Below are 26315 nucleotides of genomic sequence, written 5' to 3'. Positions count from 1 at the left end.
CAGGTGGGTCTCGAACCCGCGGGCTCAGGCCATCCACTCACCTCAGCCTCCCAAAGGCGCAGGGTTACAGGCTGAGCCACCGAGCCCGGCTAGAATATACTTTTCAATGCCATTGGCTAAGCCGAAAGGTGAGCAGTACTCTAGGCTTCTACTTTACTTACCTGGCACAGCTCGGTGTGGGAAGGAGGCAGCCACTAAGACAGCCTTGGTTGGTATCATCTTAGTTTACTCCTTCCCTTGGGCAGTTTATAAAAGGTGATTTCTGAAACCCTTCACAAAAGAAAAGCTCAAGGGTTTACACTCAACTGCGACAGCACTATGAATTCATTAAGAAGCATGTTTCAGGTTGCACTATAATTTCCCTATGTAACATAAGCCCATGGAATCTGACATAAGCTGACTGCTCATGCTGGTTATTTTATTTACATTTCTGAATGGAAGGGATTTCAATACTCATAAAATATCTAACTGACTTATTATTTTTCATCTGCTCTCCCAGAGCAGCTATTATAAAATAGGCAGAGAGACAGAAGTCTCAACTTGTATGACTGGTTAAGCAACCAGGGAAAAGTTATTGCTCAAAAAGCAATTTTTGAAAATGCAATATGAAACTTGAGGCCAAAGAAGAGACATGGTTGCTCTCAATGCCATCTGAAAGATAAAGGTTCGGAAAAATAAAACGTAAAGTAACTGGTCATTGTCTTCATCCAAGTGCTACGATGAGGGCGGGCACTCAGCAGAGCTGGAGCTGACGTCCATCCTTCTCTGGGGACCTAATGCTAGCAGACACAGCTGCTAGAATCAACAGTAATGCAGGGCAATGGACAAGAGTGGGCCTCTCCACCCAGAAAAATGAATGTGCCTCCTGACCGGCATGCTACAAATTAGCCCTCTGAATTAGAAGGTGCCACCATGCTTCTAACTCACTATCTGGAGATGTATACTCTGTAATCTACTTAAGGAATCATAACTTCTGTTTATTCCAGTAGGTGTGACAAGCTCAGATGGATTGTGAGAGAAGTAACAGTTGCCAGTAAAGTAAATTGCAAAGCCTCATCTCTAGTCTTTGTTTCCAAGCCATTGTTCAAATAGTCTACCTTCCTTTCCTCTGATGCAGTACTGAGTTAAACCAGTATATTCTTCAATCCTCTCATGCAACCTTTGGCCTACTCTTGTATTCTATATACTTTCATCATCTTAGCATATTTATTGCTTATATGCCTAATCTGTGTAAACACAAATCTGTGTCTATTTTAAATATGGATCCCAAGGTCATATCCCCAGTGATCCAGCTTGTACATATTACTTTACTGAGACAGCATAATACAAGTAGGAGATCTTTTTCAGTTACTTAGAGAGAAAATAATCTCAGTATTTCCCCTGAAAAGAGGTAGAACTGCCCAAAGAATGTAGAACTGATCAGCAAAATTAAGCTTGGAAAAGAGAGCAAAGGAACCTTGTTTAGTGCCTTATCCCAATATCCTTTTTTCCCCTGGTTTTGCAATTAACATGATATGCGTCTATTTTCAGAATCAGTGACTGCCAGATGCAGCTGTGACGTTAGCAAGCAAGCTCTGGGAAATTCTGGGTAGCTCTGCTCTTTCCTCTTCTCCCATTTTCTCCCATATGTCCACAAAGCCTAGTAATTTTGGTCCTAACTCTTACTATCCCAATTGCTGCAGAATGACATCACACTATTTCATTTTCAAAACCAAGATGGCCCTTAGTCCTTAAGAACATCATTATTAGGAGTAAGAGAATATATAAAAGAGGAGGATGGAATGTATGCACACAGACTTCTGCCCTATGGTAAATTCTGTGCGAATTAAACGGGCATTTCCTACTTAAATTTTGAACTGTGGAGCTCTTCATTTTTTGATAAATTCTATGCTATTCATATAAACATTATAATAGATACCACTGTGTACAAAAACATGAACTTCAGCAGCTAGGTATAAAGATGAAAGTACTCCATGTTACATATTTGAAAAAATAACATAAAGACACCTCTTGTTTTAGTTAAAGGAATCCTAACCAAACAAGATCTTCTGAATGGAGGCGTACTCTATGCGTCTAGATTGACTTTTTGGGTCACTATATCTTACGGGAGGTGCATAAAAGTAACTTGTCAGCCATTTCAGCCAACGAATGAACTAATCTATTGTGCAGGAGCCGCCCCTTTTACTCATATATCTTCATGCCGGTCCCAAACCCCCACTAGATTATGAGCTACTTGTGAACAGGGATTGTATTTTGTACTTAATAAAGGTACCAATTGATTTGAAACTCAACGACTTACTGTAAGTTACAGAACAATCATGACCAATTATAGCATTTATAGAGCAATTATCACCATATTTTAAAATGCGGAGGCTCCGTTTAAGCTTTGAAAACCAATTAAGAAAAGTCCTACGGAAGTCCTTCCATTCAATAAACCGATATTCAAAGAAGACTCTTTTCAGAGTATCCAAGACTCTCTGAACTGTATGTTCTAGTGCAGTTTTTCTTTTCTTTTTTAAAAGTGGTGTTACAATGGCTAAAATTCACCAAGAGCAAATTAATAAGAAAAATCTTCACAGCCAGGGCTTAGCTGATTTAGAATCCCTGGGCTCCCAATAAGAACTAAACCCCCAAAAGGATCAGAATCAAACAAATAAAAAATACAGCTGAATTTTATCACAGGGCAAAGTTTCAACTTTGAGTGCCCCAGCAACCAAAGATGAATTATGTATAAGATTAGCAAAGTGCCTCATCCACACCCTGGCCAGAGAACATTCTCCTATCTCACTGTGAATGAAGGAAAAACAGCATGTACGTGCCTGCCAAGAACAGCTGTGGCTGTCCTCTAGACAGGAGTCTAACAACACTGAGGGATTAACGTTTAATTGTAAAGCTGTTGCTACCTGGAGTATAAGCTCGAACTCTGGCTTCAGAAAGAAATTGGGATTCCAGCCTACTGAATAGATGAGGACAAGAGCTGGCACATTCCTAGCAAAGATTAAGAATATGCTCCCTTCTTAAATTGTCACCCAAATGGTTTCTTTCTCTGCATGTCTTAATGTGTCACATGCAAAGGTGCTTAAGGGGATATAGTAGCCCTTTTCTGCATTTTGAACAGTACATAAACATTTTATTTCCAAAATGCTTGGAATTATAGGATGAAGTCAAATGTAATTAGGTAGTCTGTAGTCTCTGAACATCACTTCTCTTAATTTTGTTGAGCATCACCTGAAGCCCAAATAATTTCTCTTCTTGGAGTTGGCTACTGTTAAGATGAGCCTAAGGGAATCTCAAATGTTATTACAAAGAGAGCTAATTTTATTTTTTTCCTCAAATTCAGAAAAGATAACATTAAAACCCAATCTTTTATTGGATCCTCATCATCGTTAAGGAACACACTGAAGTTTCCTACTTATTGATACAACTACCAGAATTACATCTGCTGCCTAAAATTCTCCCTTTAGAAAAAAAAACTTCACAGGTTATAATATTTAGATCAAAAGTTTATTATGTTCAGTTGAACTTTCCCTCATAATCCTTCAGAAATTTGCCCTTTGATTTTGAAAGAAGACTGATGTTGAAACCTAAGGTATATACATTTATACTTTATACGAAAACTTTTACTTATTTTTGAGGCGGGGTCTCACTCTGTCACCCAGGCTGGAGTGCAGTGGCATGGTCCCGGCTCACCACAGCAGCAGATCCCAGCTCATCACCGCCCTGATCTCCTGGGTTCAAGCGATTCTTCTGCCTCAGCCTCCCAAGTAGCTGGAACTGCCGGCTACTGGACATTTTAGGCAGTTAGAGGCTGCTGTCTTTTAAACAGTAGTGTATGTGATATAAATAATCAAACAGCATTCTTTCTTAAGTAGTTAACTAGCAAGAAATGAAATAAGATCGGAATGAATCAGCTTAAAAGACTGAAAGGAAATGGGTATTGTTTTTTCTAAAGCATCAGTGTTCGACAAAGACTTACATTGTAAAGAGTCTTTGAAGGTAGCTCATTTGTCTACGGATGTCTTTGCCTCTGCAGTAAGCATCTCTCTAACCTAAGTGCCCTTTCTATTTCTCTGACAACCCACACCAGCATCTTCATTTAAAACTCTTCTCCAAAGTCAACTCGTATAGGAAGATTTCTCTAGCAAGCCACTGCACTAGCAACACTGACATTTTATATCCCCTCAGCATTATTATGTCTGATTTGAAAAGTATTCCTCTGGGCTTGTTTTGGTGTCAGTTGTGAAGCGATATATTTTTTCAAACTAAAAATATCTATCATGACTAAAAGCAACAGGGTATTCTTATCTATTGTGTAATTTTTGGCATATCATTTAACTTTGATGATTCAAACTTCCCATCTATAACACTGGAATAGTATAATCTCTCTTCCAACAGCCCCAGTAAGAATAAACGACAGTATAAACACAAACTTTTTTTTTTTCTGAGTTGGAGTCTCACTCTGTTGCCCAGACTGGAGTGCAGTGGCACGCTCCTGGCCACTGCAGCCTCGACCTGCTGGCCTCTGGCGATCCTTCTGCCTCAGCCTTCCAGTAGCCAGAACTATAGGAGCATGCTACCACGCCTGGCTAATTTTTCATTTATTGTAGAGAAGAGGTCTCGCCAAGTTGCCCAGGTGGGTCTCGAACCCACGGGCTCAGGCAATCCACTCGCCTCGGTCTCCCAAAGTGCTGGAATTACAGGCTTGAGCCACCAAGCCCGGCCAAACACAAACTCTTAAAAAAAAAGATAAGAACTAACTGAAGCCCAAGCTACTCTTGGTTTAGAATTGTAATATATTAAGTAATCATAATATATTATATAACTAATATAACTTACTTTTTGTAAGCATTAGCAATTTGATTGGTAGGGGAAGGGAGCAAAAATCCACTCAAGAAAAAAGTTAAAAATGATTCCTCAACACTTTAATTTTCTTTTGTATCCCTTTATTCTCTCCATTCAGAGGATTATGCTCGGTCTGCAAACGACAAAGATGTTTTCTAAAACAAGTATCAGTGTTTCCTAATGTGAATTCTAATATCACCAGGGTGATGGGTTTGGAATGAACGATTTATATCAATATCTAAGTGCAGCTCTTGTAAAGACTGCTAAGCAGTCCATGGCCCCAAGTGCTAATGATTAAGCAATAAATATATCAGTAGTAGAGTGACAGGATGTCCTAAACTTTAGCACTGAGACTTTCACTGTGGGGGCGGGGGGGGGAAGGTAATTAAATATACTGCCAAACGAATTCAGGGAGAGCTTTTGTGAACTTCATACTTGACAGGCACATGCTATTAGGAAAAAAGGGTGCTTTCCACAAACATTAAAACGGAATTGCACCCTAGGGGAAGGGTATAGACAGGCATTTAAAAAGTACACAGTCCTAATCGTTATTCTTTTTTTCCCCTTTGAAAAGTGCAGTACTTAGAAAATTTGGATAAAGAAAAATATTAGCAATTTCACAAATTGCTTAGTCTGGTTCTTTCTGAAGAACAACATTGAGGAGGAAGCATGAAAAATACCCTACAGGAAGCAGAGAACATCTTTTCTCTTGATACAAATATCCTAGTTGATAATGAAAATCAAAACTGCATATGCCAGACTGCCCAAATAAAGACTTTAGAGGCACCAACAACAGAACAAAAATATAAACATTTTAGATTTTTGACCTGATACATAATAGGCTCATTTTATTATGCATACTGTCTCTGAGAAACATCTCAGAAGTATTACTATGGAAATAGCATGATTATATTTTACAGAAATATAAGCTTAGTTACAATTCAAAATGTTTTTAAAACTGTATCAGTTCTTATGAACTAAAGAAATCTCATAGCTTTGAAAAATAATTCATTTTCAAACAAAGTGAAGAAATGTATTTTAATTGTTGGTTTAATTTCTGAATGTGGCCCTAGGGATTTAATATAGTACAACTACACTGGTTTTTTAGTATTAATGAAGTCAGATGGAGAATATAAAAAAAGATCTTTTGCCCATGAAGAGACTTCATGTCATTGGTAATAGCAATGAAAAACTAAGAACCTTTAAAAATAATATTTTTCTACTAGTATGTATTAATATATAGTCATAATTATTTATCAACTCCCCTGGTTCTGAAGGTAATCTTTACCCTGGAAAAAGTAACGAGAAAGTGAACAAATCTTGTTGAAAGTTTTGCTCACTATTAAGTAAAAGACACATGTCATTTATATCTGCTTATTATTTTTTAAAATGTAATTTGGGAAGAAAAATTTTAATTCTTTTTGGGAAGGGGCTGAAGAAACCCCAGTGAGACATTCTGTAGAGAGGTTCTTTGTTAGTGTAACATCTGACCTTCTATATCTTTGGAAATCATGCAACTTGGCTAATGTAGTCCTTAAAGAATTAATCAAGCAGATTGTAAGGCCCTAGTTACAGTGGAGCCAGCCAATTATGAGTTGCTCAGAAATTCATCACTGGCATGTTCAACCACATTTTCCCACATAAAGATTAGTAGAAATATGTGGAAACAGGGCCCATTCCCACCCAGCACAGCTATAATATGTGTCCAGTGAAACAAATTTCAACAGTTTTACCTTAGTAAAACAGACTTTATTTGGGATTCTTTCTGATTCCTGTCTTTACCTGTAACACCTTTTCCTGCCAAAATTGCGAAGACTGCCCTGCTTAGCTAAAACCCAACTAGAGACTTATATTCAAATACACTTCTGAATTCAAAGCACTAAAGTCACATGCCACAAGCCTGAATTCATCAGTGAGTGAGTGAAATTCCCAAAGACCATCTTTTAAGTCTTTTCACTGTTGTGATAACACCCTCTCAAGCCTTACTAAGAAGAAAGCTTTACTTGCAAGAGCGAAATGAAAGGGGCCAGAGTAGAAGAAGATTGGTTCTCTAAGGAGAGGGCAGTGCTGCTCTTAAATAAAGAAGCTCCTTTCAGATAAGCAGAATCAGATTCCAGTTCAGTTGGTCTGCTGGCTACCCTTACTTTGAACTCTCATGTTTAACCCAGCAGGCTTCAAAGCAGGTGAGAAAATGACCTACCACTTAAAAGCAATTTTTCCTTTTTCAGGAATCCTGGCCTCGAATATCAGCTCTGATATCAGCACATTCCACATCTCCAGGGATTTATGCAACACTTTTTCATTGCTCTATGTCTAATGTCAGAGTAGGTTTTCATCTCAGCCAGGAGAAAACCCAGGGGAAAAAAATCCTAACTTGCTGAAAATGAAGTCCTAGTCCACATACCTTGTACCATGCAGAAGAGGAGGAAGTAAAACCACTAGCCATTCTAGTTCCTTCCCTTTCATCTGTCTAAATCTGACGTATAGTGAGAATTATTACAAATCAATTCTCAGTGCCTGGCTTCACAAAAAAGCAATTTTTGTGACAACTATATTTTAAGAAATTCAAACTGAGTCTGTTCTAGCATGTGAGCAAATACAAAAAGAGATTAGATGAGGAAGAGACAATGATGAAATTTAGGAAATTTTCTTAAATTGTCTTGCCTTCCTTAAAGAACAAGCACGTTTCAAAGATTTTTCATCAATTTCTACTTCATTTGGCCATCAAACATCTGATTTAACTGAAAATCCTAACAAAAGTAGTTTGCAACTTACTGACAGGTTCTGTTCTAGAACTGCCTGGAACTTGAAACACACTTCTCCACTTTCTGTTTCACATATGCATCATCTACCAGAAGTAGAGTACTAATAATATGTTTATAATAGTGACACCCAACCACCACTTATACTACAGTTTCTATGGAAAAAATGCATCTTGAGCTTACTGTTAGGGCACATTTCTTCCAAACTGAAGGGACTGGGCTTCCCACTGTTGCTGCACTTTGGTGATGATGTGACACTCACCAGGTTGTTATAACACTTGCTACATTTTAAACTCATGTAACTGTCAAGTCCTACGAGAGGCAGCATTATTCTCAGTTTACAATTAAGAGTAGAAAAGATTAAATAACTTACCCACAGTTGCACAGCCAGGTATTTCAGAGCTGGAATTCAAAATACAGCAGTCTGCTTCCAGAGTCTCTGTCTTACCCACCTGGCAGTGCTGCCTCTTCTCTACCCTGGCAAGGTGACACTGTCCAAGTGTTCTGAATTTCTCATGTGGGGGTAGAGCAGAGCAGGGCTTCTCAAGTTTACATGTACATCTAGAATCACCTGAGGAGCTTGTTAAAATGCAGATTCTGACTCAGGGGTCTGGAGTGGGGCCTGAGCCTCTGCATTTTTAACAAGCTTCTGTGTGACAGGTGTTCCTAGTGCACAAACCACACTATGAAGAGGTGAATAAGTAGCATGTAAGCCTCTAGATCCTTGTTATTTTGTCTGTCTGTCAAGGCTGTATACGTTGGGTTTATAAGCTGTAGACTGCTCATATCATAACCGTTTGCCATTAACTCTCAAATGGAACCTATCTTTGGAACTGCTGCATAAATATTGATTGGCAGGTATTTTCAGTAAATACTTAGCCTTTAGGAATTTAAAATGCACATGTCAAAGCTAAAGGGATAAAATATGACTGTAAAAGTTTACAGTTAGGAACGCTTTTAATGCTCTACACTACCAACTATGCACACACCAAAACATAGCAAATAAATGCTTTTTTATTGTCCATCAACTAGAATCACAGTCTAGCAATAACTAAAAAAGAAGCTTCCACTTTAAAATATGTAATCATTCATTCCCAGATTCTGCTAGAGGAGTGCTAAGGAACTCGCACTATGTAACCTTAAAGGCTCTTCTGGTGCTATTAGTGACCTCTTGGTAAAGGCAGACACTCTATACTAACATTGATGAACATACCATATAGTGAGTATACTCTACACTGATTTTAGCCATACCTCATAGAAATCACTGACAGTGGCTGCATGACTAGATCTCCCTTCTCATTCTATTTCACCTCCTTCCCACCTCACTCTCCTGAGAGAAACCCAAGAATCATCTCTCCCAATTGCCTGCCTGTGATTTCAAACACACAGTTGCACGTTTTCTTTCCAGCTGTTAATTGGATGGAATTCCCTTTCTAGTTCACTGTTTTTCCATGCCAGATTGCACAGTAAGGTCATTTCAGTTTGAGATGCACTCACTCAACTATCAGCATTACTGCAAAAAACAGAGTTATGGGTATGATCAGGAAGCTTCCTTTTTACACTAAAAAGAAATAGAATCATCTGTTTCCAACCCAAATATCTGTACTCCCTGAACAACAGTGGAAAGTCATTCTTCTTGAAGTTTAACCCAGAATCAAGTGCAAACTCAGACTGCTAGGCCTACAGCCAGTGGCAACTTAGCACATTATAAGTTGACCTTCAGGGAAAAAGGGAAACCACTGCTCTTACCACTGGTGCCAGAAGAAAGCCAACTAATCTTTAAGGCACAAAATAAACTATTCTTAAGGCAGGAAAAGAAACTGTGAGGAAACAGGGAGCTAAAATGGAGGTATATAGAGAAAAATATAGAAAAATACATTATCAAGTAAGGACTAGTTTTTCTATGGTTATCAGTGCTTTTATATTTGGGAATATAATGAATTAGCGTTTTCTTTTTGGGTTTAAACTTTTATTACCAGGTAAAAATACAAAGATGTACAAGAAAGATGCATTTTTAAAAAGCTTGGAGACTTCAAGAAAATTATCTTTGTTCATTTTACTTTGAGTCAGTGACAATAATTAATAAGTTCATGTAGCAGAGTAAATAGTCATGGGATACTCCCTCTAATATCAGTCCTCAAGTATTTCCTGGGTCAAGAAATGGGGAAGCAGTTCAAAACTAAAAGGCAAAAACGAAAACAAAGGTCTATACACCATTCCATACTTAAGTTTGGGGAAGATCAATAAGAACATGCAGACATGGTAACTGGGAGAAACTCTGAGATGCAGGCACATTCTGTGCCCGGGGCAAATGTCTTGTCTGTCCCATCTTACCCACTTACTCTCCACTCTGGTTGTGTTCTTGAATTTGAAGTTTAGCAAATCCTTAGAACTGATCATTTCATTCAAATGAAAAAGTCAAACGACTTGTTTACAAAATAGGGAATTTTTTAAAATGCCAAAGTAAAATAAATGCTTTTTTATTGTTCATCAACTAGAATCACAGTCTAGCAATAACTAAAAAAGAAGCTTCCACTTTAATGATAAAAAACAGCTGAGTTATTTTTTAGCTAGTAACAAATAATATGTTTATTACCAAAAGTGATTATAAGAACCAACTTTATAATATAGTATTGTTATATTCTTATACTGTATTTTTTAAACTTTTAAGGAACAGAAGTATAGCTCAAATCACCAAAAACTTATGTTGGACATATTTATGGCAGCAACTTTACAAATTAATTCCTGTAATTCCCCAAAACAAATATTTTCCACTGCTCAATCAGGTTAGCACAAGCAGATCAGAAAATTTCTTGTGTGTTTTACAAATACTCTACACAAGTCCTTGAGATCATACTTACTGCTTTAGCAAGAATACCCATGATTTCAGGAAACTGGTGTGTGACAAGAGCTATCATTGCTGTAGAAGAACACAGTCCTGCTGTGAAATGGATGAAAAAAGGAAGCTCCTTCTTTGGGTAAACAGAAACATGATGAAAGGCTGCAAGGAAGAAAAAGTAAAAATGAATTTTATTTCCGAATACAGTATAAACTAGTCTTAATATTTTCTAATGGAATCTATTTTTACAAAATAAAGCAACAATAAAAAAATGGCTGAGTGTGGTGGCTCACGCCTGTAATCCCAGCACTTTGGGAGGCCAAAATAAAAAGATTGCTTGAGCTCAGGACTTAAGAGACCAGCGTAGACAACATAACAAGACCTTGTCTCTATAAAAAATAAAAATAAACATTAAAAAAAAAAAAAAAAAGAACAAGAAGTCTCTGACCGGGAAAGGCAGAAGAAATTATCTGTTATATATTCCAGCATTAATAGCATATCCACACAGCTAGATGACTGTACTGGGGTCTGAGAATAGGATGGCATCGTGGGAAAGAAGATTGATTATAAAGTCATGCTGAGGTGGTTTTGAAAAAGAGCTTTGTCACTTATTAGCTGTGTGATCTTGAGTAAGTTGCTAAACCCTCTAGAAGTTGCTATGCAGTTGTCATGATGAACATTGTAAGCACTTAATAAATGTAAGTTGCTATTAATTCTTGTTCTCTGGGAGCTGAAAAACTAGTATAAAGATAAAGAGACAAACATCATTGGAGATTTCCTAGAATAATCACTTACTAATTTTACCCAGTTATTAATGTGTTCTGTGTGTGGCATTTCACTAAGCACTGTAAAAGTGGAACTAGAAAACCAAAGGTTTGGGATTCTGGCCATAAATGTCTTATTTTACCACATTTATACATTTACTCTGAGGTATTATTTTTCTAGTGAATGGATATTTCGTTATCAATTATACTCAAGTACCTATATTTTAGTTGAAATATGAAGATACTTGAATGACAGTACTGAGATGAGCTTATTACAGTGCCTGACACGTGGTAGGTGCTCAATAAACGTCGGTTCAACTGAGAGCTATTCTGGGACTTCACTAGGCCAGGAAGTTGACCGCTCAGGGCTGGATACCAACCCAGGAATTCCTGATGTAATATCCTGCATTAGTAAGAGATGACTAATTCAGTGCTGAACCAAGGTCAGCTATAAATTTCACTTTTTTTAAACATAATGATTCATAGAGAAGATTATACCTAAGCTTCCTTCAATAGCTACGATATTTTTATTTGTCTTATACTATATTCAGAAAGAATATATCGAAAGCCAAACTCATTATAAACCCAGAAAATTTCCAGAGCCTTGAGCCACGTTTAAAGTAAAAGCACACCAGTGTTGATTTTTTTAAAAGTTAGAAACATTAGAAACTGTAGAGAATGTTGTGCTTTTTCAGCACCCAAAGACCCAGTCAGTCGTCCCTTTTGCCCTCTCAGCCATGAGAGACCAGCTTCTTCTTCCCAACTTCAAACCAAAATAAACAAACCTTGATACTTGAGAAGACAGAAAACACATTAAACACAGACAGTAAAATTAATAAAAATTGCTAAGCTGTATAGCATTTTAAGGTTTATAAAGTGCTTTAACTTTTATTTGCTTCTTTAGTTTTTTTTTCAATAACTCTAAGAGATAGTAGTATTATTTCCACTTTCTGCAGCTGAAAATTGCATTGCTTTAGTCAGAAAATTTCCTAAAATATGAGATTTTCATGTGGTAGGAGAGACCTAATTATTTCTTTTTGGACTGCTTTCTGTAGATTCATTTGTCAGTCAATGTTTGGCTAATACATCAAAATAATGGATGACTGACTAGTACAGAAACACTCCCTTGGAACAAAAGTTCAAATTTCATAACTAGCTTGCAGAGAAAAATTTATCAGGAGGCATAAAAGACGACCAAATAACTACGTGAACTAGGGGAATAGTTCAAGTCTAAACTTATGAGGACCATAAGCAAATTCCAGAATGCTATAAGTCATATCAAGGTTAAAGAAAAATTAAAAATAAAAAGTATTAAATACTCAGGGGTATTAAAACTCCACATTATTAAAAACTTGTTCATCTGACCACAGTCAGAGACAGAAAAAAATAAGAACATACTATATAGTCAAACAACCTCCACCTCCCAGCAGATCCTTCCTCTTTTTGCCTCCTGGAGCTTGCACCCTACATGGAGTCAGAGTTAATAAAGGCTTGCCAAAAAGCAAGCTGTCTGGTCTTATAGTATATGGCTCTGACAACATGATAATAACCCTGATTTTATTCATATTGCTATGTAAAGTTGGCTTTATATTAGACAAACTTTGTAACGATTTACAAAAGGGGGCATTATTTTAGGCTAAATGTACTAGCCTAATATAATACTCTTTTGTATATTGATGACCCATAATTTAAGATCCATTCTTTTGCCATAAATATCCTTATTCCAGGAAAAATGGAAAGACAACAAAAACAACCACTCCCACCACCACCCTAGGAAGGAAAATGAGATTTCTCTCATTGATGACATCCTAATTGCTAAAGTCAATGGATCCTTCTGAGTAATTATCTAATAGCTTAGATACTCCTCCTCACTTGGAAATGACTTCCTCCTTTTAGTTTCCAGGATACCTGGTTCTGGTTCCTGTCCTGTTTCCCTGAGCGTTTATTCACTGAATCTTCAACTCTTTTCCTGACGCTCTTTCCTTAGACATTTCTGTGCCTTCCTGGTCCAACCCTCAGTCCACTCCTCACTCTCTATAGTTTCCCTTAGCAATCTCATTTAAGCCTAGGACTTCTTTTACTTCCTAGAAAATGATGACTCTCAAGTCTGTTTTGTGAGATGTACAGAGAAAGAGATATTAGGACTCCTGGCAATTTTATTCACACAACCTGATCCTGATTTTATTCACACAACCTGATCCTGTCCCTAAGCCACAACTGACTGGACAAGGCATGAACACATGAATAAATCTGATTTTCTCTCTCAAAAGTTTTAGAAGTAGGATTAAGATATTATTCGTTCTGCTGGGTGCAGTGGCTCATGCCTGTAATTCCAGCATTTTGGGAAGTGGAGGCGAGAGGATTGCCTGAGCCCAGGGGTTTGAGATCAGCCTGGGCAACTTGGCGAGACCCTGTCTCTACAATAAATCAAAAAATTAGCCGGGCATGGTAGTGCACACCTGTAGTTCCAGCTACTTGAAAGACTGAGGCAGAAGGACCGCCTGAGCCCAGCAGGTCGAGACTATGGTGGCTGTGAGTATGCCTTTGCACTCCAGCTAAAAATAAAAATAAAAATAAAAAAAGATCATATTCATTCTGTATTGTTTGCCTGAACTGATGACATGTAAACACAGAGCTGGAGGGGCATCAAGCTTGGCCACGTGGCTGTCTATGAAGAGAAAGACCAACTGCAAAGAGAAAGATAAGAATGAAGCTTAGATACACAGAGAGAAGCAGAAATGAGTTATGTGATAACCCAGTGTTTTTCCATCAAATTCCCATTTATGTTTAAGTTAGTTTGAAGTGGCTCTCTGTTACTTAAATCTAAAGCATGCCTATAACATCTACTATTTATATATGATATATACTTTATAATATATACTATATATACATAGAACTTACAAATAATCTTACATTTAGAGATGCAAAATCTAGACTTTCATGTATATGTGTTAAGTAGATAATGTAATAAAATGTTCAAGCATATAAATCTATATACACACATATATGCATAGAAATGTATATATGTGTTTATGGATATTACACGGGCAGCATAGTCAAGGTCTGAGTTTATTTTCTTTCCCCAACCCATTCCCAAACCTGTTGTATGATAGATTTACCACTCTCCAAGTCACCCATAAGTCAGAAAATTGAGAATCCTTCCATCAAGAATCGTTATTGACCTCTTAGAAATATAGGTCCTCCCCTCTCAAGCTTCCTTATAATATATTCCTTATGTATCACTTAACATATTACTTGTCTATCAACTTTCTATTAACCTGTGAGTAGCCTAGGAGTTCCCAACAGGATAAGGAGAAAAGGTGCTAATATTTAATATTTTGTTTGAGTACTAACAATGTGCCAGGCATGTTTATAGGAATAAATTAATGAATTTGACTAATTCAAACAATATTTTTTGAATGTCAATTTTATGGTAAACATTACAGAATTACAGGGATAATAAAGAGAATCTTGGCCTTCAAAGAGCTTACAATCTAAAAGGGGAGATTAAGAAGTATATAAAGCACTTTGAGAGTTCAGAGAAAAAAGAGACCACTTATCTCAGCAGACGGAGGAAAATAAAAGACCCTGGGAGAAAAACACAAGCAGAGTCAATCTGCCATAATCTCTCCTCCTAAATGTTCTTCTATCTGTTGAACATTCCAGCTCATCAAGTTTGATGGCTGTGAAACTGCATCTTTCCCTCCTAGACATCAGCTCTAATGGCTCAGGACTGTAAAAACTGTGGTACAGGATTACATCACACAAGAAAATATGGTGCTAGTGCTTATGGCCCTCAGCACAATTACTTCCCAGTTAAATCATAAAAAGAAAAGTTAAAAAGAAACTTGCCAATTCACAGAGAAAAGTAGTAAACAGATGATAAGGCAGCTGAGACATAAAGCATAGACTATTCTTTTGAGAAGTCTGGCTTCCTGAAGGCAGGAACTAGACAGAAACACTCTCAGCAATCACCATCCTACAGATTTCTGTTCTCTGCCTAATTTCTTGACTACTGTTTATCAAATTGGGAACTGTAGCTCCAACTTCATTCTTCATAAAGATGCTTTTGTCTATTCTGAGTCTTTACCTTTCCATATACATTTCAGAATCAGCTTGTCATTTTCTGCAAAATCCCTCCTAGGATTTTTGATAGGGATTATATTGACGCTACAGATCAATTTGGAGAAAATTGTTTTCTAAATACTGGGCCTATTAGGACATCAACATGGACTGTCTCTCCGTGTATTTAGGTTGTCTTCAATTTTCTCAGCAATATTTTATAGTTTTGAATACACAAGTACTTTGTTCTTTTTGTTGATACTGTGGCTGCAATTGTTTTCTTTTGTTTGAGTCAGAGCCTCACTCTGTCGCCCAGGCTGGAGGGCAGTGGCACACTCACAGTCACCACAGCCTTGACCTGCTGGGCTCAGGTGATCCTGCCGCCTCCGCCTTCCAAGTACCACAGGCATGTGCCACCATGCCTGGCTGATTTTCTGATTTATTTTAGAGATGAAGTCTCGCCATGTTGCTCAGACTGGTCTCGAACCCCTAAGCTCAGGCAATCCTCTCGCCTCTGCCTCCAAAGTACTGGGATTGCAGGCATGAGCCACTGCACACCTGGCAGAATTGTTTTCTAAATTTTATTTTCAGATTGCTCATTGTAGCATATAGATATACAATTGATTTTTTGCATACTGACCTTACATTCTACAACCTTGCTGAATTTATTTACTAGTTCTCATCGTATTTGTATAGGTTTTGTAGAATTTCCTACACAGAGGATCATGTTATCTGTGAATAAAGACAGTTTTATTCCTTCCTTTCCAACATGAATGCCCGACTACCCTGGTTAGAACCTCTAGTATGAGCTGCAAAGATGCAGGGAGACTAGACATCCGGGCTGCATTCCTGGCCCTAGGAAGAAAGCATCCAGCCCTTCATCAGGAAGTATGATGACAACAGTGGACTTTCCGTAGGCTTTCTTTTTAATCAGGTTGAGAAAGTTCCCTTCTACTTGTGGTTTGTTGATACTTTTTATGAATGAAAGCTGGAATTCGTCAAATGCTTTTTCTGCTCCAGCGTCCTTTACTCTATTAATATAGTGCATCGCATTTTCAGATGTTAGACCAACCTTGTAGACCAACTTTACCTTGAGGTAAATTCCATTTGGTCATGAAATGTAATCCTTTTTATATGTTGCTAGATTCAGTCTGCTAAGATTTTGTTGAAGATGATTGTGTCTATATCAATACAGGCGATTGTTCTGTAGTTTTCTTGTAAGTCTGATTTTGGTATCAGGGTAACACTGATCTCACCCAAATAAGTTGTAGAGTAATCCTTTCTTTTCCTTCTTTTTAGAAACAGGGCTTAAACAATCCTCCCACCAGGGCCTTCTGAGTAGCTAGGTCTACATGCATGTGCCACCATGCCCAGTTAAATTTTTTTTTTTAGACAGAATTTTGCTCTGTCACCCAGGCTGGAGTACAGTGGTACAATCCTAGTTCACTGCAGCCTCGACCTCCTGGCCTCAAGTGATGCTCTCTTCTTAGCCTCCTGAGTAGCTGAGACTATAGATGTGCAATACCATTCCCAGCTAATTTTTTTGATTTTTTGTAGAGACGAGATCTTACTATGTTGCCCAGGCTGGTCTCAAACTCCTGGGCCCAAGCAATCTTCCCCACTTGGCCTCCCAAAGTGCTGGGATTACAAGCATGAACCACTGCACTCAGTCCATGCCTGGTTAATTTTTAAGCCATTTTTTGCAGAGATGGGAGTCTCACTATGTTGCCTAGACTGGTCTTGAACTTTCTGGTCACAAGTGAACCTCCCACCTTGGTCTCCTCAAGTGCTGGGATTATAAGCAAGAACTGCTGCACCCAGTCAGCCCTTCTACTTTATTTTCTGAAACAGTTTGAGGACTGGTATTATTTCTGTTCTAAGTGTAAAAAAACTGCTTTTTTTTTTTTTTTGAGTTGGAGTCTCACTCTGTCGCCCAGGCTGGAGTGCAGTGGCACGCTCATAGTCACCGCAGCCTCGACCTGCTGGGCTCAGGTGGTCTTTCCGTCTCAGTCTTCCGAGTAGCTGGAACTACAGGCACACGCCACCATGCCCAGCTAATTTTTTGATTTATTGTAGAGATGAGTTCTCACCAAGGTGCCCAGGCTGGTCTCAAATCTGTGGGCTCAGGCAATTCTCTTACCCCGACCTCCCGAAGTGCTGGGATTATAGGTGTGAGCCCAGCCAAGACTGCTCTTTTTAATATCTTTAATCTTTGTGTCCTTCATTGCCTCTAACACAGGGTTTTGTTCAGTAAATACTTGGAAATGAATTGAATTATGCGACTATATTCCTGAAGTGGCCAAAATAGCATTTAAAGTGTTCTGAATTGCAGTCACAGGCACTTTTAAAATGAAGGATACTATTAAAAAAAATCTAACAATGAGTTTTAAGCTTACGAAAACTGAAATATTTACTTACTAGGTAGTAGCTCTCTATCAGCAGTCTCTGTGCAGCTGGGGTAAGGGTAAAATAGATGTCCTTTCTCTAGTGGGTACGGAATCATTCTAAAAGCTGAAGAAAAAAAGGCATATGTTGACATTCAATTCTCATTACCATCCTATATTACAAACCAAAGCTATTTTGGAGACATTTTAATAAAATTTTCACATAGTGTTTTATTTTCTTTTTTAGAGAGATATTTTAGATGGAAGAAACAAAGTAAGCAAAATAATGAATAAGGGGAAGAATAAGATTGATTTAGGTACTAATGAATGATCTAGTCTGGCTGGAGTGAAACGAAAGGGAGTAGTGGAAGAGGGGGCTGGCTGGGGCCTTCTCTGCCTCAGTCTCCTCATCATACACACAATTGACAAGGCCTAAGGATAAAGTCTGCTTCTTACAGGAATCTTCGTAAGATGCAATGCTTATAAGCATGGCCATTACTGTTGGAAACCTCAAAGACTTCTCAATGGCTTCTAACTTCGCATGTGAGTTTCATCCAAGTTTTCTATGACCTTAATCTAGACTGGGGTCACAGATGTATGGCCTTTTGGCCACATATGGCCTGCTGTCTGTTTTTATTAAAAAAAAAAAAAAAAAAACTGCATCGGAACACAGTCATGTCATTCATTTAATATGATCTAGAGCTGCTTTTGTGTTGTAAGAATAGAGTAGCTGTGACAAAGATTGTATGGCCTGTAGAGCCTAAAATATTTATCATTAGACCCTTTATAGAAAAAGTTTGCCCACCCTGATCTAGATTATTACCAACTATTATAGATTTGTCAAATAAGAAATCTTTACTAATGCACTCAACTAGCTATGTATGGGAAGTCCTCACCTAACATCATTGATGGTTCTTGAAAACTACAACTCAAAACAAAACAAAATATAAGGAAACCAATTTACTATAGGCTGACTGATATAAACAAGTGTTTAGTTCCTTGGTCACAAAATATCACCAAATTTCTAAATGAAGACCCAAAACACTTCTGATATTAAACATTGAAATAAATGTGAGCTATGCATATATTTTAAAAGATGAATAAAAACAAGTAAGATCATTATGTACCCAGTTCCAGTTCAGAGTGGAGGGAGGCTGCAGCCCATTACAGTAACTCATGGCACAAGGCAGCAGCCAACCCTGGAGAGGACACCACTCCATCAGAGTGTACTCACACTTGCACCCACACTCACTCACACTGGGACAATTTAGACACATCAATTAACCTATGTGTAAATCTTTGAGGTGTGGGAGGAAACCAGAGTAAATGGAGAAAACCCACAGAGACTATGCAGAGAATGTACAAACTCCACACAATGACCCTGGCTGGGAATCTATGAATTTTTCTCATTAACATTATAATGAAATGATTTTGAATAAAATGATATTATTTGAGGATCAGTTTGTATTCCTCAAAATTGTGATGAGGTTTTTGTTTTTCCTGTATTGGTTGGCTCTATAAACTTTTGTCAAAATATAAATTTTTTTTTTTGCCACAAAATAAAAAGTAGTTATTTATCCAAAGTCATTGAGCAAATCAATGATGACACTCTTAAATCATTTCTCAAATTCATGAAATACAGTACAAATCAAATATTTATTGAAAACCTCCAAGCAGAATGCCATACAAGATGGACAAGACAAAATGGTTTTGAGGTGCTTATAGATTACGGAAGAAAAGCAAACATTAAGTCTAATTACTTAAAGTCATTCAGCTTCTCAAGTACATGATCCCAGTTTTATTAATCTTTAGCGTCAAGCACAGTGTCTGGCCCTGAGCAAATGGTTAATGCAGAGGTTCCAAAATTTTCTTGGTTCAAGGACACATAGTGACCATCACGTCCCAATAATTTTTAACAATGAAATAAGCCAAAAGAAATATCTAACAATTTCACTTATTAGGTAGTGAGTCCAAACAACTTAAAAAGTTTAAGTTCTAGTGACTTAGCAACAATTACATTTTTGAGTTGGGGTCTCACTCTGTTGCCCAAGCTGGAGTGCAGTGGCATGATCATGGCTCACTGCAGCCTTGACCTCCTGGGCTCAAGTAATCCTTCCACCTTAGCCTCCCAAGAAGCTGGGACTACAGGTATGTGCCACCACATCCAGCTCATTTTAAAAATTTTTGTAGAGACAAAGTCTTGCGGTGTTGCCTAGGCAGGTCTTGAATTCCTGGGCTCAAGGAATCCTTCTGCCTTGGCCTCCTCAAGTGCTGGGATTACAGGCGTGAACCACCATGCTTGGTCAACAATTTGAAAAAAATGAAACAAAACACATAAATGACCATTATTTCTTACTAATGGGATGTATGTATGTATGAGCCTGCTGGACACTGTACAACTTTTCAAAATTTGGAATCACATTGGATTCCACCAACCTCATTTCCTAGTCTACGTTAATTTTTGTGTGCTATTTCTTTCGATCACAACGAACAAAAACCCTGCTTTGCAAAGACATGATGACATCGAAAGGGATGGAGAGCAACCCAACACTGAAACTGTGAACTCTCTGGAGCCAACAGTTCGAGTGGTGTCAGACGGATACTGAATACTGCATTGTTGTGTTTCCACTGAGGATGGGAAAAGATTCCACAGCACTCTTGGGAACTGCTGCAACATCCCAAGGAGTCTCCGTGCAGAGTTTGGGAACTAAGAAGGTTAGCTACTTTTAGTGAATACACATTGAATTTATTTTAAAATTTTATTGACAGCTGTGGTGTATTTGCTAAGAGAATTATTATATGAAGCCAACTGGTAAGATATTTTGATTAAACTTCTTCACTTTCTTGGGGGTCATAAGAAGGAACAAATAAGAGATCTGATAGTCAAAAACAGTTCAATTTATTCTCCAAAGAAAATGCACAAATGGCCAATAAACAGATGAAAAGATGTTCAACATTACTAATTATTAGGGAAATACAAAACCAAACAATATGATTCTACTTCACACTCATTAGAATGGCTATTATGCAAAACAAAACAGAAAAAAACAAGTGTTGGCAAGGCTGTAGAGAAACTGGAACTTTTGGGCATTTGCTGGTGGGAATGTAAAGAGGTACAGCTGCTAGGAAAAACAGTACTGTGGTTCCTCAAATAATTAAACACAGAATTTTACAATTCATCAATCTCACTCCTGGGTATACGCCTAAAAGGTTCGAAAGCAGGAACTTACACAGATATATGTATAATAATGTTCACAGCACCATTATTCACAGTAGCCAGAAGGTGGAAACCACCCAAGTGTCCACTGACAGAAGAACGGACAAACGAAATGTGGTATATACATGCCATAAAACGCTATTCGGTGTTAAAAATTAAAGTCTAACACAACTGACAACATAGGTGAACCTTGAAGATATTATGGCAAGTAAAATAAGCCAGACACAAGAGAAAAAATATTGTCTAGTTCTCCTTATAAACTCAGAGACACAAGTAGAATGATGGTTGCCAGGGCTAGACGGAGGTGGAACTGGGGAGTTATTTAATGGGTATAAAATTACAGTTTGGGATGTGAAACAGTATGGAGATGGATGGTGGTGATAGTTACACAACACTGTGAATGTACACAATGCTTCTGAAGTGCACTTTTAAGAACAGTTAAGGCCAGGCACAGTGGCTCACACCTGTAATTCCAATACTCTGAGAGGCTGAGGTGGAAGGAATGCTTGGGCCCAGGAGTTTGAAACCAGCCTGGGCGACACAGCGAGACCTGGTCTCTACAAAAGATCAAAAACTTAGCCAGATGTGGCAGTGCACACCAGTAGGAGGCAGAGGAGGGAGGATCACCTGGGCTCAGGAAGTTGAGGTTGTGGTAAGCTGTGATCATGCCACTGTACCCCAGCCTGGGCAACAGAGTGAGACTCAGACTACAAAAAAAAAGTTAAAATGGTAAATTTTATGTACATTTTGCAATAAAAGAAAGAATAGGCTGATATTAGTTGTGAGAAAAATAGTTTCATGTTGTACACGTCTGTAAACAAACAGAAAAACCCAAACCAGACAATTTTTAAAATATTTGAACAATAGCTCAATCACATTAAAAAGTTTATAAGTCAAAGGACTGTTTTCATTTTCTTTCATTACAAATATGTAACTTCAATGAACATATGGCAGAATATCATAACAGTTTTTTTCATTCTGCTTTTTCTAAATGTGGCTTCAATATAAATACATTATGCATCTCTTCTACCAACAAATCAAACATCTCTCCACTGTGTTCCTTTTGATGCCTATCTGAATAGCAAATCTTTACGGAAACTCAGACAATCTCATTAAAAAAAGACGGCCTGTGAATGCAATGAATAGTCTGAGACTGCTATTACATTTGGAAAAGAAAACTTACTGCCTTCCCATGTACACTGTAGCAGATTAAGGGCACCTTCTATCCTCTTCCAGTGCTGAAGATGAAAGAATGCATACGCAATTGCTTCACTATCACCTCGTTTCAGAATGTGTTCTGGAGGTAAAATTAAACTTTTCATCTCCAGTAAATACTGAAAGAGTAACACACATACACACAACAGAAAAAAGAGAAATTAAATTGTGTTAACTTCAAATACCCACAGAAACATAGATTCAAAATGTTATAAGGTCAAACTGATTTTAAAAAATAAACTACTTAAAGTTACATGAAGGTCCTGATAGCTTGTGTATAAAATGCTTGTATGTGCAAATTCCAAAAATCAGAATTTTTCTATAGGTAAAAATAAGGTGATACGTTGCTAAATGTAAAATGGAAACTCATGCTGAAGAAATAATTTGAGAGCAAATTTTTTTTTTCTAAAAAACATTAAATATAAAAATTATAAAATACAATTTTGGAGGCAACATTCAGTTCTTTTTTTTCCTTATTTCCATTTTACAGATGAAAGGAATTAACTGTGAGAAAGTTTAATTAAATTAATATTTACTGAGTTCAAAGCACTATGCTTGTTAGGGAATACCAAAGAACATCCAGCCCATTCTCTGGAGCTTCATAAGGTAATGGGACAGATCCTTAAATAAATAATTGTAACTAGACTGTGGTGAGTGCTTTACTAGAGGTATAAACAATGTACAGTATACAAGAGATACAGGTAGGATGCATTGATTTTTAAATTTAGTTTCAAAGGCCAGGTGTGGTGGCGCATGACTGTAAAACACTTTGGGAGGCTGAGGCAGAAGGATCGCTTGAGGCCAGGAGCAGCCTGGGCAACAAAGCGAAACCCAGTTTTAATCGACCAATCAATCTAGTTTTTAAATAACAGCTTTATTGAGATATAATTCACGTGCCTTATTAGAATTCAGTCATTTAAAGTGGCTGATTCAATGGTTTTTAGCATATTCACAGATATGTGCAACTATCAGCAAAGTTAATTCTAGAACATCTTCATCACTTCAAAAGGAAATGCTGTACCTTCTAGTCATTACTCACTTCTGCCTGCTCCCTCATTCCTTAAGCAGCTTCTAACTTATCTCGTCTCTATAGACTTGCTATTCTGAACATTGCATACAGACGACTTCGTTTCGTGACTGGCTTCTTTCACTTGTTTTTGCACAAGGTTTTCAGGGTTCACCCAGGGTGCAGCAAGTATCGGCACCTGCATCTCACTCCATTTATGGTCACATGACACCTCACGGTGTGGCATATACATTTTGTTGATCCATTCATCGTCTGACGGACACTTGGCTGCTTTCATTTTTGGCTGTTATGAGTAACGCTGCTATAAGCATCCATATACAAGTTTGGGTATGAGCTTATGCTTTCACCTCCCCTGGGTAGAATTCATTTACCTTGGAGAAGAACTGCTGGGTCTACATGTGAACTCTGTGCTTAGGAGGCCTTATGATTTAGGGGTGAGACATTAACCACGTGATGGGATTTGAACTGATATTTTAAAACAGGCTGATTGTGGATGAGCAGGCTGGGGGGTGGGATGGGGAGAAGAACAGGAGGACATCTTCAAATCACAGGGCCATCTTGAAGAAAGTAGTGTACTAAGCCAAGAGCATACAGTGTAAGACGCATGTAATGTGTCTGTTAAAGAAGTTATAGTCTATCAATTCTTCTTCACGCACGAGACTAAATTTTATCTTAAACTCTTAAAGAAAATACTCATCCTTATAATTTATAGAAAAGTAGTATAATCACAGTCATTATACTAATCAAATGTACTAGTTACATGAAGAAGGATACAAAATTAATCACTTGTACAGCATCTTTACCATTAAAGTAGTCAACTTAAGACCTTTGAAAAACATATTTAATTAGATTAGGCACAGTGGCTCATGTCTGTAATCCCAGTATTTTGGGAGGCCAAGGAAGGAGGATCGCTTGAGCCCAGGAGTCTGAGACAAGCCAGGGCAACATAGCGAGATCCCATCTCTACAAAAAAAAAATACAGCCAGGCATGGGCATGGTGGTGCACACATGTAGTGCCAGCTACTCAGGAGGCAGAGATGGGAGGATCACTTGTGCCTGGGAGTTCAAGGCTGTAGTGAGCTATGATTGCACCACCGCACTCGAGCCTGGGCAACAGAGTGAAACCCCCATATAAAAAACCAAAACCAAAACCAAAACCAAATTTAATTAGTTCAATATTTTCTTTAAAGATTGAGGCCAGAATGTACTTTCCCTTCTAGAATAAGTGTGAAATAACCTCTTTGGTTCTAAACAATTTGATATCAAATTACGTGTAAAAGGTCCAGATCATGTTAACTTCTGTTATAAAATATAAAAATAGAAGCATTCCAGAGGTATCTCAAAAGATATATTCTCACATTTCAAATCCTGGCCCCTCAGGTTGTTATACAAACTAATGAGATAACAAAATTTAAAGAGCTGAATTTGTGAAACACTTTGTAAAACTGCTATAAACAGTAAGACTCCAGGAAGAATGTTAAAAACAAAAAGTCGTAGTGGTTTCAAATTTTAAGCCTTATGTTATTCATCAGTATGCATGTGCTTCTCATGTTAACACATCTGAAATAACTTTTTTGTGTATGAAATGTGCCTTTCCAACAATTACTGAGCTTAACGCTCTTCGTAATTACTCTCACTCTTGATGTCTTTGGCTCTGTCCTCAAAGTGTAAGAACGCAGTCTGCTCATCGATTTATTTTAGCAGATGTCACAAACTATGAGATTATTTACTAATCCAGTTTGGGGACTTAACATTCCCATTCAGTTTCTTACAGGAATGCAGCAGAGGTTGCGTCCTGGTCAAGCAAAGCCCATTTGCTGCCTGGTTGGGTTTTCTCCCCTTAGTGCCTTCGGCCTATATTCAGGAGGGTAATATTCTTTCTAATCCTCTCTAATCCTTGCCCATTTTTTTAAAACACAGTAAAAGATCACTCGCACCAGGCGGCTGTGGGAAAATGGACTCAAATAGCTGACCTCTGACATGACTCCTTACGCTCTTTGCAAGTGCACTAAGGGCTTCTTCAGTAGGAAGCAAAGAAAATGTGGCAAATCACAGTGGAATTGTCACCCATACAAAGACTAGCTAGCTTTCAGAAGACAACTGTTTAATATTTAAACCCGATCCTTTCTATAAAATTCTGTTCCATTTCACAGAGAGGAAAGACAATGAATTTTAGAACTTGAAAGCTTTAAACCCCAACGTAGTAGCTAGTATATTGGTAACCATTTAACAAATGTAAGCCAACATATTCAGCTATCAATTACTCGGTACAACTTACAGTAAATATCAGTTTGATATGTCAAGAAAATGCCTTTTTAAACAGTAACTATATACCTAAATTTGTATTGTTTAATCATCTAAGTAACAATCAAAATCAGGTGGCAAACATATATGGCACACTTATTAGAAAATGATACTTCAGGGTTTTACATTAAAAATCTTTGTCAGCCAAGAGCGGTGGCTCAAGCCTGTAATCCCAGCATTTCACTTTGGGAGGCTGAAGTGAGGGGATTGCCTGAGCTCAGGGGTTTGACAACAGCCTGGGCAACTTGGCGAGACTTTATCTCTACACAACAAATAAAAAAATTAGCCGAGTGTGGCAGTGCAGACCTGTAGTTCCGGCTACTTGGAAGGCTGAGGCAAAGGAGCCCAGCAGGTTGATGTTGGGGTGGCCGTGAGCGTGCGTGCCACTGCACGCCAGCCTGGGCGACAGATTGAGACTCCAACTCAAACAAACAAACAAGAAACTTTGTCACTTAATCATTTTTAAAATCAAGGTTCTTTACAGTACGCTTTTAAAAAATTATCATGTCCTACCTACCAGAAACTATCCTTCTCAATTTGACTTAAAAGCAATTTTTTTCAGTTCTTAATTAGTGACAGAAATAAAATTTGACCCTCAAAATACAAGGGAAAAATTTCAGTTTAATGAAAATGCATATCAAATAAGTTATATATCGGATTATTACTTCTCTCTTTCAGAAGCTGCTACTCAGGGATTTCTGCCACCCAGCACAGGCTGTCACTTACCATTCAACAGAAACGACATCCTTCCTTTTCTACTACAACACCTAGTGCATTTCACTCAAAGCAGCCACCAAAATATGTATTAACTGCATTAGTCTGATACATAACAACTATAATGTCTTCAAACTCATATTTTCATTTTTACTTAACAATATTTTCTAACTCTCTGAGCTAAC

At 37.8% G+C, this 26315-nt stretch overlaps 1 protein-coding gene across 5 annotated transcripts in view; it reads right to left on the bottom strand.

The window, feature by feature from the left end:
- The window catches only part of ST7L (suppression of tumorigenicity 7 like), a 92574-nt gene that overhangs the window by 6063 nt on the left and 60196 nt on the right, over positions 1-26315 (bottom strand). For 4 of the 5 annotated variants that reach the window (XM_008054843.1, XM_008054844.1, XM_008054846.2 and 1 more), the window contains 3 exons: positions 22054-22204; positions 17688-17780; positions 10466-10605 (listed from right to left, as the gene is read on the bottom strand). In XM_008054843.1, the coding sequence (XP_008053034.1) occupies positions 10466-10605; positions 17688-17780; positions 22054-22204 (384 nt within the window). The remainder of the gene's footprint in view (positions 1-10465; positions 10606-17687; positions 17781-22053; positions 22205-26315) is intronic. The other variant, XM_008054845.2, reaches the window with a different exon arrangement.

Source organism: Carlito syrichta, unplaced genomic scaffold, assembly GCF_000164805.1.
Source record: "Carlito syrichta isolate Samal-C Ts95f unplaced genomic scaffold, Tarsius_syrichta-2.0.1 Scaffold301545, whole genome shotgun sequence".
Lineage (NCBI taxonomy): Eukaryota > Metazoa > Chordata > Mammalia > Primates > Tarsiidae > Carlito > Carlito syrichta.
Note: the sequence above shows the minus strand (reverse complement) of the source record. Positions and strands in the feature narration are given on the sequence as shown.